Below are 16,925 nucleotides of genomic sequence, written 5' to 3'. Positions count from 1 at the left end.
GCTGTATTCATTAGTTGCATTTTTAAAAGTCCTATTTCAAAAAAATATCATAGTTCAGATTATTTTAGGAAGCTTAAATGCAAATCCCTCATAAAAGCCAAAAGATTGTGTTTTTTGGTGGTGTGGGGAAGCGAATGAATTACCTCCCATTTTATTTTTGCCGTTATCCCAAATCAGCTCTGCCTATACTAAGTAGTGCCAAAAGAGACTATTGTGAATCCTCCCCACAAAGGGACCTTGGTGGGACCTCCTGTGGACCTGGGGCCACCATGTGATGTTCTGCGGCTTGCTCCCACAGTACTGCATCTGGATTGATGGCCTCAGTGCCCTTCTGGGGAAGGACATGTCCAGCGAGCTGACCAAGAGTGACCTGGATACGCTGCTGAGCATGGAGATGAAGCTGCGGCTCCTGGATCTGGAGAATATCCAGATTCCTGAAGCCCCGCCGCCAGTACCCAAGGAGCCCAGCAGCTATGACTTTGTCTATCACTATGGCTGAGGCCTGGAGCCAGACTCCACGGTACCCAGGAAGGGATTTGGGGCCCAGGAGAAACACCCACAGACTGGTGCCTTGTCTTTTGCTTGTACAGAATCTGTAGTGACCATGGTGGCCAGTAAATGCCAGCCATTCCTCAAACTCACCTCAGACCACCCAGAGCTTCCTCTTGGTCCCTGCCCACGATCAGCCATGCAGGCAGGGTGCTCTGCCCTCCTGGTCACCATGGAGCCTGGGACCAGAGCGTGAGGAATGGCCAGCAGACCCCCTTGCCTCCCGGGCCAGGGGCTGCTTGGGCTGGAGTTAACAACAGTCACTCACCTTTTCTTCCTGAGCCTGCTCTCCGGTCAGCTGGATCCCTGTGTGGACAAGAGCTAGCCCAGCAAAGGCTGCCCGCAGAGAACAGACATTCTGGGCATGTTAAGAGCCTCAGAGAGACTGCCTTTGGGTGACCCGTGCCTGTGTCTCAGAGCCAAGCAGAGGCCTCGGCCTTGGCTTGGTAGATGCCTTGCCCTTGCTTTTGTCGCCTTCGTGAGGGCTTACTCCGGCCTCATTCAGTGCCAATAAGCTGCTGCTACTGAGGCTCGGCTCTAACATCTCTGGTCTCCGGAGCCACCAGATCTCTCTTGCCCACACAGTTGTCTGGGCAGATGGAAAGCTCTCCCTGCAAAGCTCTCAGGCTCTCATCCTGGCAAGTCAGACACGTGCAAGCTAAGTCCTACCTTCTAGTCTCAAAGAATTCTACAGGGAGAGAGCCCAGACGAGGCCTGGGCCGAGACTGGGGAGGTCACTGGAGTCCACTCCCTTCCCCCCACATTTTTATCTTTTCCATTCTTAGAAATCTTCCACCTAACCTGAATGGCAGCCCCCTCTTATTTGCTTTCCTTTGGCCTCCCCGACCTCAGGAAGTTTGGCCTTCCCTCCCCGCCCCCATCCCAGTGCTGTGGTTTCTGCCATTGGCCATGATTTCAGGGAGCTAGCTGAGGCCACGGCTGTGCCAATGGGGCTTCCCTGGTGCTGTGGCACTTGTAAACCACGCCCCAGCCTCTCTCCTTGGACATGTGAACACAGTGGCATTCAGTATTGGTAGCCTGGCATGGTAGGTACTGCCCGATGAAGAATGGACTATATATTTTCTTTACTATAGGCCATACTTATACAGACGTGTATATATATTTATATAAGATCTACCTATCCTAGGGTGGAATGTTTGAGGGAAAATAAAATTGAAGGCTCCCCCTAAAAAACAAACAAACAAACAAAAAAAACCACTTCCAGTTGTGAGCCAAGAGAGTAAGCTGAGAGCAGCCAGGAGCAGCTTCCTGTCAGTAACCATGTTTTCAATAAATACTCTTTCATGTACAAACTGTGGTACCTATTAACAGCTGTTTCTCTGTACTTGCTCTTTCATCTGGACAAGCCTTCATTTCAGTGTGTCTGGGAGATTTCTTCCTCTTCAGCCTCTCTGCCCTCACTGTGCATGTGTATGTGCTTGAGCAGCACATGCAACACACAAACACACCCCTCAACAATTAAGGATGCTCACAGATTGTTGCACCAGGACAAAGTGTTTTCTGCTTAGGCTTGCCGGGCGCAGCAGGGAATGGCATACTGTACACCCCCGTGAACATATCCTCCCTCTTCTCCCTGCCAGGGACACAGCCAGGGAACAGCTCACATTCTTGTGACTTACAAAGAAGACACGTTTCTTCACCCTGTGTGTTGCTGGTGCTTCATGCCCAGCCTTCCAGCTGGTGTTTTAGGCTGTTGCTCCAAAACTCAGCCCTGGTAGCTGGGAGGCTTGAATGAGGGTGGTGATGAAAATAGACACTTTCTTTTACCTCTGAGAGAAAAGTCTTTCAAAAGGCAGAGAAAGTGCATGCAGTACAGGCCTTGAGAATTCAGCCTGTACTGCATTCAGCCAAGACCTTGGGCAGTGGTGGGTGCCATTGTAGGTGCTCGGTAAGTGCCAAATGAATGAACTAATGCCTGCATGTTGCCAGCCTGTGGGGGTGGGAGCAGCAGTGGTTTGCATAATGCCCTGCTTACACTCTGGTTCAGAGGGGCCAGGGAGGTCAGCTGAGTCACTCACAAGGATCCAGGTTTGCAGCCAGTGTTAGAAGAGGGCACAGGAGGCACTGGGAAGAGAGCAAAAAATCACTAACTGGGCCTCCTGCAACCCTCACCTGCTCTGACCTCCTAGTGGCTCATGCGCCAGGCTCCGCTTCTTTTAATCTATCCTGAAAGATCAGTGAGATCTGAATTTCCTAGCTGGCATTTTTGAGACTACTGCAACCCGCCCCACAGCTACTTTTCCAACCACAGCTTTTGTTAACTCCCCTTATAAACAACTGGGCTTCAAGCCAGGCCGCAGCCTTCTCCTCTCCCCATTTCTTCTGCCCCAGACACTCTCCCTGCCACCCCCACTTATTGAAATTAAGATAATTCTTAGAAAGTTTCAGGCACACAAAATGTCTCACGAAATGTGTATTATCTCCCATGGATCGCCTAAGTCGTAAAATGTAATGCCCCTGACTTCTCATTCCCCAGCAGACTTGAGCTCTGGGAAGAAAAAGCCCATGAGAGATTTATCTCTTGTGGCTCGTTGGTTGCTCCAATAGAAGTAAACAGATGGCTATTTTCTGTCTGCCCCCGGGTGCGCATGCCTCGGCAGCACGCAGGGGGCACGGGAGACAGGCCGTAGAGCGCAAGAGACACAAGGAACGAGAGTACTGGGGGTGCTCGGTGCGTGATGAGTGGCCCGCGGGCCCGCCCCCAGGGCCCAGGCCCCGCCCCCAGGGCCCAGGCCCCGCCCCCAGGGCCCCGCCCCGCCCCCGGCGGCTTCAGGCGGAAGTGCCCCCACCCCGCGGCGACGCCCCGCCTCACACTTCCGGCGGGAGGATCCCGTCCGGAGCGTCCGCGGCCGAGGTGAGTGGGGGCGCGCGGCGGGCCCTGCGCGCGCTCCCGAGGGCGGGGGAGGGCAGGCCGGGCCCGGGAGCGGGGTCCCGGCTGGGCTCTGCGCGCCGTGGCACCCCGGGCTCCCGTCCCCCCCGGGCCCCGGCGTCCGCGCCGTGGACGCGCCGGGGCCTCCACGCACCCTCCCCGGCCGCCTGCCGCGCGCGCTTCCCCGGCGCCTCCTGCCCGACCCCGGCGTCCCGCCCCCGCCCCCGCCCCGAGGCCGCGGCCCGGTGGGGTGGGAGTGCGGGGCGCGCGGTGAACACGTGGGCACAAGGGCCACGTCAGGCGGTGGGAGGTGCCCGGAGGACGAGCCGCCGGCCGTCGAGGAGGCTGCCGCCGCGCGAAGGTCCGCGGAGGAGGGGCGGCCCGTGCAAAGGACACGGGCTCGGCGGGCCTGGCGCGGGGCCGGGGGCCAGCGTGGCGGGCGCGGGGGCAGGCGTGGGAACGAGGGTCGCGCCGGAGCGGAGGCCGGGTGCTGGAAGGCCTCCTCGCCGGCCTGCGGGGCGGCAGGGTTGGGATCGCCCTCCCTTGGGGTGCGCGAGCCTTCGCTCCCGCTGCCCGGCGCACTCCAGGCTCTCCAGGCTCTCGGGGAAGGAGGAAGCAGGGACGCCCGTTAGGAGGCCGCTAGTCCTGGGTGAGGGATGAGCGCGGCCCAGACTGATGATGGCCGAGCACTCGGGGAGACGGGCGGCTGGTCTCCACCTGTCTACCACAGACAACAGCTTTGGTTGTCACAACTTGGGATGAGGAGGAGGGGCTGCTCTAGCACCTAGTAGGTAGAGACCAGGATGGCTCCCAGATCTCTTACACTGCACACAGAATCACCTGGCCCCAAATACCAGTAATGCCGAGATTGAGAAACTCAGGTATAAGGAAAGAGTGTGGGCCTTAAGGTGCATTAGGCGTCCGCAGGGATCCGGGAGGAGGACCTGACAGGAAGGAAGGAAAGAGCGGTCAGGGATGAGGTCGTCATTCATGTGAGGACGTGGGCTTAAGTAACCTGGTGTCTCATGCTGGCATTTACTAATGACTTTGGACTAAGTTGGGGGCACCTTCAGTGTGAGGTATCATGAGTGGAGCTACCAAGTAGACTGGAGCGGACAGGAAAGGATAGGGCTAATGGAGAGAATCTAGAAAGTCCCTGGAATGTCCGATAGATGAGATGAGATCACTCAAGGGAGAATGGAGGGAAGAGAAGGCAGGATCCAGCACTCAGGCAGTCAACTTTGACAGGTTGGTTGAGCAGTGAAGAAGGCCAGGAGCCCAGAAAAGCAGAAGAAAAAGCAAGAGAGCGTGGTGTGGCATCCAAGAGGCTTTCCCAGGAGGAGGAAGTGGTCAGTTGTATAAGGTGCTGATAAAAACAGGGACTTGGTCCTCAGAGGGGCAACAAGGAAGAAGGTGTGGTGACTCCATGGAGCAGTGGGGAAGTGAGTTTGGGCTGCAGGGAAGTAGGGATGGCAGTTCTGGGGGCCTTGGTGGAGTTTGGCTGTAAGGCAGCAAAAGCCAGGAGGGTATGAGCCCTTGCCACAAGCCAGCATCAAGTGCTGTACCCAACTCCCCTCCCAAGAGGTAGGTGATTCTGTCCTCCTTTACTGTTGAGGAAGCTGAGGCCCAGAGTTCAGGTAGTTCAGGGGTCACAAAGTTGCCAGAGGAGCCAGGACTGGATCCCAGGTCTTTCTTACTCCATGCCCACACTTGTAGCACTAGACGGCACTGCCCATATTGTAGTCACAGAGAATGAGAGGAGCCAGGTACTACATGGACGGTGCACCAGCTCTACCCTGATGTGGCTGCTGCTCCCAGCCAGGCTGCCCCTTGGGGAACATAATGCAGAATATGGAATTCCTTTCTTGGCAAGCCAGATTTGAAAAAGACCATTAGCCCCTTTAAGCCTGCTTTCCCTAGTCATAAAAGAAGGGTAGGGATCAGTTACATATCTCTATTTCCAATGCTGAGTATACAGTAGTGCTTAATAAATGGCCATTGAGTAAAATGGCTAGATGATTTCCAAGAGCCCTTCTAGCTGAGGTCTGATTTTGTGTTTGAGAGTAGGTGGCTGATGATAAGAGAATGAGTGTTAACTTGGAGATAGTGCTCCCTGGGGCCGGGGTTGTCCTAGGGACTTTTTTGGAGGTGAGGTGCCTGCATGGGCTGAAGGAAGGGTGGGATTTGAACAAGAGGCCAGGGGGTGGGGGTTGGCACAGATCGCAGTGTTGGAACAGGAACTGCACCAAAAGCAGAAGATGTAAGAGGTTGACTTACGGAAAGGTACAGACTGCCCCATCATGGGCCGGAATCGTAGGGAGCAAGTGCTAGAATGCCCTGTGGTTGCCTGTGTGCTGGAAGCTGTCATTCTCAGCAGGGAGCCCTTTTACCTCCTATGACATTTGGCTGTATCTGGAGACATTTTTGGTTGTCACAACTTGGGATGAGGAGGAGGGGCTGCTATAGGCATCTAGTAGGTAGAGACCAGGATCGCTCCTAGATCTCTTACAATGCACATAGAATCACCTGGCCCCAAATATCAGTAATGTCAAGATTGAGAAACCCAGGTATAAGGAAAGAGTATGGGCCTTAAGGTCCATTAGGCGTAGGTTTGGTGCCTGTGCAGCTTGCTGTGCAAGCAAGAGCCTGAGGGCGGGAGGTGCAGGGAGAAGTGCAAGAGACTAACCTGATGTGTTGTGCTGGGGAGAGAGGATGGCGGCCTGGAGAGCAGTGGTGGAAGTCAGGAGATGTGACCATATTGGGGATGTTTAAGACTGAAATGAAAGGGATCCCTGGGTGGCGCAGCGGTTTGGCGCCTGCCTTTGGCCCAGGGCGCGATCCTGGAGGCCCGGGATCGAATCCCACGTCGGGCTTCCGGTGCATGGAGCCTGCTTCTCCCTCTGCCTGTGTCTCTGCCTCTCTCTCTCTCTCTCTCTCACTGTGTGCCTATCATAAATAAATAAAAAATTAAAAAAAAATTAAAAAGACTGAAATGAAAATACATGCTGATTGAATGTGGGCTGAGGGAGCAAGGAATCAGGATGGGAACCAGATTTCTGGGCTGAGCAACCAGGCAAATGGAGGTGCCACTGGCGGAAGAGGGGCAGGTTTGGATGGCTCCTGGGAAACAGGAGTCATGCTGGGCAGGCCAGGAGTAAATGCCTGGTACTAGACATCCAGGCATGGAAGGAAGAGTAGGCTACTGGTTGTTCTTCTGGAGTTGACCAGGAGATGTCAACGTAACTGATAATAAAAGGTAATTGAGAATAGAATGTGTTTCTCTCTGTAAGTTCCAGGAACAAGGATGCTGGAGGCCACAGTGAAGTAGTGCATGCTTCCACCACCCAGAAGGAACATGTAGCCACCATGCACAGTGCCACAGCCACATTGTGTGGGCAGCTGCACAACCATGTGTGCCACTGCTGTAGATGGCGCGGTTTCTCCAAACTCTCTATCAAAGACACTTCTTTCTCTCCTCCATGTACATGGCAAATGTACTCTTGGAAATTGCAGTGCATAGTAGAACCATGGAAAAACTGCTCTGCATTACATGGAAAACAGTTGGGTTCTGGGGGTGCCTGGCTGCCTCAATCAGTAGAGCACACGACTTTTGATCTCAGAGTTGGCGTTTGAGCCCCACACTGAGGATAGAATTTACTTAAAAGAAACACACACACACAGTTGGGTTCTAGGTTCAGGTCATTATACCTACATGGATTGTCACAGTTACGAAGGCCGCAGAGCAATTCTTAATTCTGTGGGCTATCGCCCTGCCCTCATAGACCCTCCCCATCACTAACAGCTAGGAGAGATCCCCCAAAACACCCCCACAGGTTTCCAAAGTTCCCCTCAAGAGAACCTCAGCCCTACAGTATCCTCCCAGCAAAGCCTTCTGCTAGCTCCCCTTTTGCCTCAGGGGAGGGGCAATGATATCCCAGCTTCCAGGGTGCAGAATGGAATGAAATTACTCCCTTCGGGAAGGACTGAGGGTGGAGGAAGTAGGTATGTCTGATCAGATGGGTCTAGGAAGGCTTTGGGAAGGAGGTGGCATTTTAGCAGATTGGGAACGTCTCAGACTGGGGGGACACACACGAAGCAGCTGCAGGAGTGATGACTATAGACCTGGGGGTCCGCCAGGTCTCAGAGCCCCAGGCCCTGGATGCTCATTAGGGTTGGCTAGATTGATAGGCTGGCCTGGGTTTAGTTTGCCAAGACCCTAAGGCAGACCCCACCTCTAGGGGAGTGGTCTTTAGAGGCTAAGGGCCGGGTCGATATTGGTTTCCCAGTCCATTTTTAATGCCTTAAAGATCAGATCAGTCCCCTGAAAACTGAGTGTCTGCTCTCTCGCACTGAATCATCAAACCATATGGACAGCTCAGAGTGTGCCCCAGTGGGCACAAGACTACCCTGAGCGCCGAAGTCCCCGTCTTCCTGGAGCTCACAACCTCCCAGGGGACAGACCCCACACAGATCAGCATGCCCTGCACAGGTACACCAGAAGAAAAGTAGGGGAGCCGTGAGAGCATCCCCATCAGAGTGGTAGTTCCTGAGGAAGTGACAGGTGAGCTGAAGCTGAGTAGCATCAGCGGAGAGAGGAATGGAGCCGGGGCGGCGTGTTGATTCCTTCAGGCAGTAGGGGAGAGCCTGTGTGTGGGGTGAACTGAGGCAGCCCAGGGGAGGGGACGGAGAGCCTGGAGCTGAAGCTGGAGAGCCCAGCAGGGACAGATCAGGATGGCTTAGGACAGACAGGAAGGCTTTTGGTCTTTATCATAAGAGCACTGGGAGCCACTGAAGGGCTGACATCTGATCTGACATGATCAGATTTACGTTTTTAAAAGGTCACTTTGGCGGCAACTCATGGATAACAGCTTGAGGCGACAGAATAGACGTGACTGGCGCTCTGTGAGCCCATGCTGGGCTGCACCCCTTCCTGCCCCCCCCCCCCCCCCCCCGGCTGTGGTCCGCTTCCTATGGGCAAGGGTGGGGTGGACCAGTCCTGGGGCAGCCTGTGCTCTGCTGAGCCACCCACATTTCCTTTCCATTTCTCTAGCCTCCGACCTGGGGACCCGTGAGCCCTGCATCCACTTGATCATGGAGAGAGTTGGCTTGGGCCACCAGCCCCTTAGGTGAGGACTCTGCCTGGGGCTCCGTGGATGATTCCGAATCATGGAGGCGAAGAGGACTCCCCCAGCCAGGAGACCTTGTTGAAAGTCTAGGCCCAGAGTGGGTGGCTCTTCCCACAGCTGTCTTCGGGGGGAGCTGCCTGCCCCCACTGACCCAGAGCCAGGGAGTTGCAGCTTCCCCGGATGGGGAAGTGGGCCCTTGACGTGGCCTTTGTGTGGAAGGCGGTATTGACTCTGGGGCTGGTCCTCCTCTACTACTGCTTCTCCATCGGCATCACCTTCTACAACAAATGGCTGACGAAGGTAATGGGAGGCCTTGCAGTGCAGGGGCCTGGGTGGGAAGGGGCTGTGGCCATGGCTACAGCGTCCCCTAATATTTATCAACAGGTTGGCCCAGGCTTCAGCTAATCAGACTGGAAGCCAGGCACACTAGTGGTAGGACAGGGCCCAAGAGCCCTGCGACAGCTGGGTTCCCCGCAAATGGGTAGAACAAGGGGAGATCAGGGAAAGGGGAGACACCAAGGGTGAGCTACGGTAATTTGGGATTAAGGCAGCAGCTGTTTGCCCTGTAGAGAAGTAGTTGAGTACTTTAATAACTGGTCAAGCCACACTGGCCAGCAGTGGCTGTTACCTGGGGAGGGGCTGGAGCAGGAAGCTAACAGGCCTGTGGAAGTGGTGGGGACAGTAAGTACCCTGGTCCCATTGACCCCTGGTCTGCCACCTGCTCTCTGTGTGATCTCCAGAGCTGGAACTAGGAGTCTGTCCTCCCAAGTGATTGCAGTTGGGGGGAAAGCCCCTTGGCTGCTGCAGAGCCCTGCTGAACCACCCGGTTAGCACCACTGCCACCAGACTAGGGTGAGGAGGGAAGGGAAGTGCTAGGCAGGGGCCGCTATAAACCGCGCCCGTCTGTCTGTGCTTTGGGCTCCGCAGAGCTTCCACTTCCCGCTCTTCATGACGATGCTACACCTGGCCGTGATCTTCCTGTTCTCTGCCCTGTCCAGGGCACTGGTTCAGTGCTCCAGTCACAGGGCCCGCGTGGTGCTGAGCTGGACGGACTACCTCAGGAGAGTAGCTCCCACAGGTACGGGGCTGGGCAGCGGCCCTGGGCAGGCGGGGGCTGGAGGAGGGTCGCTTGGAAAGCCACAGGAGCCTTGTTGTCACAGAGCAGAGACCCTCTCCTCCTCCCCACTTCACTCCTCTCTGCCTACCTCCCCCAGCCCTACTTCTGCCTCTTGTGTCCTCCCCAGACCCCACCACCACACACACACACACACGCACACACACAAAACACACATGCTCACATGCGCAGAAAAGGCCTTCAACGCAGCATTGGTCTTGACCATTTACCCCGAGCCCATTCCTGTCCCAGAGGCAGCCGTGAGCAGTCCCTGCCCTCACCTTGTTACAGTGGGATGAGAAGGGGCACCCTGGGACACACGGGGGAAGCAGCTCAGGCCTGGCAGGGAGGGCTTCCCAGAGATCGAGAGTTTAGCACCTGTGCAGGTCTGCAAGGGAACCGAAAGTGTCAGGGTGCTGGGAACTCGGCGCTGGTGAGAAGTAGAAGGAAAGAGCAGGTGGCAGCGACAGACCCTGCGGCAGCAGGGCCCCCACGAGGAGTGTGTCTTATATCCTGAGGGAGGAGAAGCCACTCGGAAGAGTTGCTCATGAAGGATGACAGGACTGGATTAATACCCTCCGGGGACATTCACAATACCCAGCAAGTGGGAAGCACAGCGCCCCGGCCAGCCAGGACTGCAGTCCCAGTGCTGGAACAGAACCCCCTCCCTTTTTTGGCCAGGAGTTAACCCTTCAGTTGCTGTGAAAGGAAGGCCCAAGGGCCCGAGAGAAAGCCGGGGTGTTCAGGGCAAAGCAGGGGGCACCGGGGGCCTCGTGGAAGTGTTTGAACAACTGGCACACCCATGCCGGCCTGCCCTGGCTGCGTGGTCCGGTGGGTACCCCTGTCTCCACAGCGCTGGCAACGGCACTTGACGTGGGCTTGTCCAACTGGAGCTTCCTCTACATCACCGTCTCGCTGTGAGTAGCGCCACGCCCAACCCCTCCCTCCAGTTCAGGCGCTCCTCTAACCTCTGAGCACCGGGCCTGGGCCTGCTGCTCCGCCACTCTGTGGGCCGGCCCTTGCTCTCAGCCCCTGACTTCCTGACACCCAGCAGCTCCCCAGAAAGCTGACAGCTTTTGCAGTGGACCCAGCTCAGAGGGGTGCTGTGCTTGCCTGCCTGGTGGCCTGGGGAGGCCAGAGGCTCAGACAGCCCGGTGACAGTCATGCAGGGGAGGAAGGGCCCTGGCCAGCACCTGGTACACGCAGCTGCACAGAGGGGCAGGTGTGACAGTGTGTCTCATCTGTGACCCTGTGTTACGGGCGTCCCTGCCTTCTCTCCCTCCTCCCTCTGTCCTTCCTTAACCCAATCTCCACGGAGGGGCAGGCGAATAAGAGGACTCGGTGACCTTGGTGTCCACCCCGCAGCCTTTTCTCTCTGGCGATAGAGGCTCCTGCGTCAGAGATTTCTTCCCATTAAAGGTCACGTATCAGCCCAGATGCCTCAGGCCGCCTTCCTTTGGTCTTTCATACTCAGGTTGCCCAGCTGCCCCCAGGGAAGTCAGAGGTCCCACAGCCTCCTGCCTTCTGCAGCATAGGCCGTGAGCACGTCTCCTGGTGGCAGGCCTGAGTCCTGGCCCCCAGCGGTGCATCATGGGTAATCTGTCCTGCAGGTACACGATGACCAAGTCTTCCGCTGTCCTCTTCATCTTGATCTTCTCTCTGATCTTCAAGCTGGAGGAGCTGGTGAGGCCCCAGTTCCCCTTGTCCCTCCTACCCCCAGGGATGCTAAGGATAAAAAGGGGTGTCCAAGCAGTGGCTCATCACTGTATGTGACAGAGGAGACCAGCCCAGCCTGGCAATAAGTCCTGTTGCTGAGGAAGGACCTCGGACAGGCCACTGCTGAGAATACTTAGCAATCGACGTAGCATCACGACCACAAGAATGAGGGAAAGAGAAAGGGTCAAGGATAGGGGCCAGGAGGAAGGGGGGTTTGGGGGCAGTCGCCCTTTGTTTGCTAGGTCCAGGGCACCAGGGGGTCCTCCCAGGGACCTACAGCAGCTATAGGAAAGCACTTCAGAAGTTTAGGTCAAATAGGAATGCTGGGTACATGTCCACTGAACGTCAGCCCTGCCTGTATGATGGGGAGGAGCTGACCTGGACCCGTGAGGTGGCAGGGAGAAGGGTTCCTTGTTCCAGGGTCAGCCAACATAGCTGCCGAGTCCGAGCTCCAGGTTTGAGGAACTCAGGACCCTGCAATCAGTTACCACTGCTCCCCATCCTAATAGCGTGCAGCCCTGGTCCTGGTGGTCCTCCTCATCGCCGGGGGCCTTTTCATGTTCACGTACAAGTCCACACAGTTCAACGTGGAGGGCTTTGCCTTGGTGCTGGGGGCCTCATTCATCGGTGGCATTCGCTGGACCCTCACCCAGATGCTCCTGCAGAAGGCGGAACTTGGTGAGAGAGAGGGGCCCAAGAACCAAGCAGGGTGGGGTCAGGCTGGGCCAGGCCTCATGACTGACCCCTGTCCCCATTCCGCAGGGCTCCAGAACCCCATTGACACCATGTTCCACCTGCAGCCACTTATGTTTCTGGGGCTCTTCCCTCTCTTCGCGATATTTGAAGGTACGCTGGGTTGTCCATCTTGGGAGTACCCCCCACCCCTGCTCTGAGCCCAGCACCGTGGTAGCTGCAGGGGTTACAGAGGTCAAATATGGGTCCGTCCATCCATTGGCAGTGCCTGGTTTAAGGGCTGGACAGACATTAAACCAAATGACTGGAATCCAGCATGAAAAATGCTTACAAAGAAAGTGTCTATAAAAGACAACAGACCAGGGCAGCCCAGGTGGCTCAGTGGTTTAGTGCAGCCTTCAGCCCAGAGCGTGATCCTGGGGACCCGGGATTGAGTCCCACGTCGGGCTCCCTGCATGGAGCCTGCTTCTCCCTCTGCCTGTGTCTCTGCCTCTCTCTCTCTCTCTCTCGCTGCATGTGTCTCTCTCTCATGAATAAATAAATAAAATCTTTTTAAAAAAGACAACAGATGATAAAGAGAGTGGATGTGTACAGCCCAACAGGTATGCCAGGGCTGTTCTGATCATTTTCAGCATACCAACTCTCATACTCCCACAAACCCCATATGGCAGTACTGTCATTATGCCCATCGTGCAGGTCAAAGAAACTAGTAGAAGTAAAGATTACCTTGCCCAACGAGCCAGAATTTGGTTCCAGCAACTGGTTCCTGAGTCCTTCCTCTTAACCATGTTGATGTATTCTTTCTCAGAAGGAGCAGAGGGCCAGGAATTATTCCAGGACGCTAGGGTGGAAAGCCAAGTCAAAAAGACTTCCCAGGCCATGTATTTTGTAGGCTAGATGAGCCTTTGCCAGGCTAGCAGGGGCAGGGCATCAGAGGAGTGGGATCAGTAGGTTCAGAGGGGGAAGTGGGTGGGATGGCCATGGCATAGGAGGCTGGGTAGGAGAGCCACCTGCCCACCATTACCTCCCAGAGAAGAGGAGAGGCGGGGAGAACTGTCTAGGCTGTGAGTGCATGCCGCCTTCCTTCCTTCCTCCCTCCCAGGTTTTGAGATTAGTTTTGTCCCTGTTTATCCTTCTTCCCCGAGTCCCTTCCTTCTGTCCTCAGGGTTATTAAAGAGAATGCTGTCCCACATGCATTTAAGTTTCAGGCAGTGAAGCGTCTCCAACCTCCCTGAGAAAATTATTGTGTAGCCACATTGTCCAGGAAGCTTCTGCTCTGCAGCCTCGTTTTCCTCCTTGTTAACATCTCCCCCTACCCTTACCTTCTGCCCCCTGCACCACACAGCACGCTCCCTCCCGTCCTGGCCATGGATACCCTTCCCCATCTCTGCACACCCTCAGCCGAAAGCCCCGGTAGTTGTCACTTAGCAAAGCTGCATGGATTTAGCTTCTTTAATCTTTTCTGGTAAATTAATCCCCCAAGCGCCTTCATTACTTATGTTGCTCTTTCCCGAATTCCCTTCAATTTGCCAACGCCTTTGCAGTACTGCTGAGCCCAGCACCAGACAAGGTGTCCTACATTGAGAGGCTGTTTGCCTGGGAGGGACTGTCACTCTGCATTTCTTTGGTGCTTCCCTCCAAAAACCTCCCAAGTGCTCGGCCAGCCTCCAGCCCCCACGGGTGTCTCCGCTGTGCCTAGCTCGGGCCCTTTCCTGCACAGACAGACCCACAGAGTCATTCTCTCCAAGGGATAGTGTTGGAGGGCCAGGAATCCTCTGAAAGTCGAGCCAGACTTGGTATGTCGGTGCCCACGTGGTTGTCTCTAGAACAAAGCTTTGCCCTATATTTGTATGTGTGCATTTACTTTTTGAGAACCGTTCATCAAGTTATGCTGTCTGAGAAATGCTGGGCTAGGTGAAACTCTCATTTTATCACCAAGAGGAACAGGCTCCTAAAGGGGGCACATCTCAGCCTAGTCCCACAGCTGTGTGAGGCAAGACCCGGATTAAAGTGGAGAAGGTTTGGGAAGATAAAATGTGGCCCTGTCGTTAGATGGCCCACCTGAAATTCAGAGTGAGGGTTTGCCGCAGTGGCCCAGCACACTGACAGCCATCACTCGATGCGCCACCCCGCCTTTCTTTGGCCCACTACTTACCACAGCTGCCAAGGCCATGTGAAGTCACGCTCCTTCCCCAAGATGGACAGGTGCTCCTGCCTGATTCTCCATCAGCGCCATGCCCTCTACCCTAGCCCAGAAGCTCTCTGGAGGCCATCACTGCTTCCCCAGCTCCCCAAGTATCAGGGTTCTCTGCCTCGTCCCATCCCCGTCCTCTGGGCCACAGTGAATGTGCAGGTGTGTTGGGGCTGGGTCACTGCCACATGCTGGGTCTCCTGTTCCCTGGGGAGGGTGAGTCCCCCAACTCTCTACCTTTGCTTTCAGGTCTCCATTTGTCCACGTCTGAGAAGATCTTCCGTTTCCAGGACACAGGGCTGCTCCTGCGGGTACTAGGGAGCCTCTTCCTTGGAGGGATTCTCGCCTTTGGTCTGGGCTTCTCAGAGTTCCTCCTGGTCTCTAGAACCTCCAGCCTCACTCTCTCCATTGCTGGCATTTTTAAGGTGCAGACTTGGGGGCGGCCCCAGTCCTGTCTTACAGTGCATCCCAGCTCCTAAGCCCCAGACCCCAGCAGAGAAGAGACAGAAGTGCCTGATTAGGGTGCTGTGTGCCTTGGTCTTGTCTGAAGCTCCCTCCTATGGTGGCTGCAGCCCTGTGGGGGAGGAGGGGAGTGGTAGTCATCATCCCCCCCCCCCCCCCCCCCCCCCCCCCCCCCGTTCACAGATGGGCGGCTCCTACCCAAGGATACAGCCAGCAGGTGGCCGAGCTGGGATTCTGACTCCACTGGGCCTGGTTGCATTCTCGTTTTACCATGAATGCCCGCTCTTGGTCATTTGGCAATGGCCTGGAGCCATGGGTTGACAAGCCCCATCCAGACTCATTGGGAGAGTTCTGTGATTGATTGGTGATGTCTGCTATGATCACAGCAAGGGACAATACTAGCATGTGTGCCGCGCCGTGTGTTTGCCTGTTTTGCCTTTACTGTTGCTAGACAGCACACATGCCTGTGCTCTCAGGCTTCCCCGTCCCCTGCCACCTCTCACCCCATCCTACTCCATGCTCAGGCCCATGGGGGCAGGGAACAGTTTCTCCTTGATTAGACAGGCACTGATGTTGAGCAGTGTTGCCTAAACCCAGAACCGTAAGTCTCCCCAAGGGGCTTAGGAAGAGGCGTGAGCTGTGGTTCTCAGAATGACTCATCCCACCAGTGCCGTTTGCAGCCACTGTGTATGCAGAACCCTGTGGCCGTTGTGTGTCTTGTGGAGCCTGGTGTGATGCTGTATTCTCCTGTGGCAGCGTCGGGCTCTCCATTGTGGGTGCCTTCTGGAAGCACAGCTGTCCGTTACTCCTGTGGACATGGCTGGGGGCTGAACCCCGTGCTCCCTGTCCTGGGTTTGCTTTGCCTTTATAACCCTGACAGAACAGTGTGCAGAGCACCTCCCTTGCTGCATCTTAGTGGCACACAGAGAGAAAAGCAGGCCTGGCCCCCTGAGCTGAGGGAAACCCCCCTGGGCTGCTGGCCCGCCCGCACACCCAAGCCTCAGGGGTTTGGGCAGCTCAGGCTCTCCCTATGGTCATGCCCCTGCTGTCCACCCTCCTTGCAAAGGAGCCAACTCCTCCTCCTGATGACTTCCCCCTTCCTGCCCCTCTGCCCTCAGGAAGTCTGCACTCTACTGCTGGCAGCTCATCTGCTGGGGGATCAGATCAGCCTCCTGAACTGGCTGGGCTTCGCCCTCTGCCTCTCAGGCATATCCCTGCATGTCGCTCTCAAAGCCTTGCACTCTAGAGGTAACCAGAGCCCCTTCCAGAAGCCTCTTTCCTGATGACGCTCTCATTGTGACTCAGCCACTCTGATCTCCCCTCCACCTGGCCCTGGGTCTGCAACCACCCAGCCAAGAAAGGCAGGTGGCCCTCAACTTGCCCAGAGCAGTTCCAGCCAGGTGGCTCTCTGCAGCTGCCTCTGTACTGGCTGCCCCTCCACCAGGAAGTGAGCCTGGTGGTTCTATCTCCAGGGAGAGGGGGGGAGTAGCTAGGGCCCGGGTGACTCAACATACGCATCAAAAGATACCCAGAAAAAAAAAAAGATACCCAGAAAACCACGATTGGGTTGACAACTGGTTTCTCTCTGTCCCTAGGTGATGGTGGCCCTAAACCCTTGAAGGGGCTGGGCTCCCACCCCGACCTACAGCTGCTGCTCCGGAGTAGCCGGCCAGAGGAAGATGACAATGAGGAGGAGGAGGAGGAGGAGTACTTTGTGGCCCAAGGGCAGCAGTGACCAGCCGGAGACCAGCTGGGAACCAGGCTGCTCCCAAGCCTCACACCTCACACCAGCTTAGGGACCCAGGTGGCTCTTCACAACAGCTGGGGAGCAGTGGGCCAGGATTCTCCTGGGCTGGGCCTTGGGGAGCACGTGAACACACAGCCAGGCTTGGTCAGGGAGCTGATGGAACAGAGGGGCTGGGCACCAGACCAGAGCAGGGCCCAGGCCATGCTGGAATCACAGCGAGACAAGGGAACGGGCTGGTCTCAGCTGCTTGCCAGGCTCTGCCAGCCAAGGTGATTTCCTAGGGCAGAGCAGGAGAGCAGGTTTCTAAGGGGTCTGGGTTTAGACTGCAGCGCAGTTGGGAAGGGGAGATGGAGAGGCTGGAGCCTCATCACCTGGAGAGCGTCTTTTCTCAGCAGATCTATTTATAGTTTGGAAATAAAGGATTTACGGTCCACTGA

General features: G+C 56.0%; 2 protein-coding genes across 5 annotated transcripts in view; both read left to right on the top strand.

The window, feature by feature from the left end:
* ELMO2 (engulfment and cell motility 2) overlaps window positions 1–1,878 on the top strand; it is a 40,051-nt gene extending 38,173 nt beyond the window's left edge. For both annotated transcript variants that reach the window (XM_035705575.2, XM_025470298.3), the window contains one exon: window positions 299–1,878. In XM_035705575.2, coding sequence (XP_035561468.2) covers window positions 299–499 — 201 coding nt within the window. In that variant the 3' untranslated portion in view covers window positions 500–1,878. The remainder of the gene's footprint in view (window positions 1–298) is intronic.
* Window positions 1,879–3,333: 1,455 nt separating this feature from the next.
* Window positions 3,334–16,925, top strand: SLC35C2 (solute carrier family 35 member C2). 3 transcript variants are annotated; one of them, XM_025470296.3, is made up of 10 exons: window positions 3,334–3,424; window positions 8,490–8,865; window positions 9,493–9,643; window positions 10,533–10,596; window positions 11,290–11,362; window positions 11,905–12,073; window positions 12,158–12,241; window positions 14,529–14,590; window positions 15,860–15,989; window positions 16,337–16,925. In XM_025470296.3, exons 2-10 carry the CDS (start codon window positions 8,746–8,748, stop codon window positions 16,474–16,476), a joined length of 993 nt encoding a protein of 330 aa, XP_025326081.1. In that variant the 5' UTR covers window positions 3,334–3,424; window positions 8,490–8,745; the 3' UTR covers window positions 16,477–16,925. The 3 variants fall into 3 exon arrangements, with proteins under 3 accessions (XP_025326081.1, XP_025326080.1, XP_025326082.1); XM_025470295.3 differs by having other exon boundaries at window positions 14,529–14,704; XM_025470297.3 differs by having other exon boundaries at window positions 3,340–3,424; window positions 8,490–8,565; window positions 14,529–14,704.

The sequence above is a fragment of the Canis lupus genome, chromosome 24 (genome assembly GCF_003254725.2).
Source record: "Canis lupus dingo isolate Sandy chromosome 24, ASM325472v2, whole genome shotgun sequence".
Taxonomy (NCBI): domain Eukaryota; kingdom Metazoa; phylum Chordata; class Mammalia; order Carnivora; family Canidae; genus Canis; species Canis lupus.
Note: the sequence above shows the minus strand (reverse complement) of the source record. Positions and strands in the feature narration are given on the sequence as shown.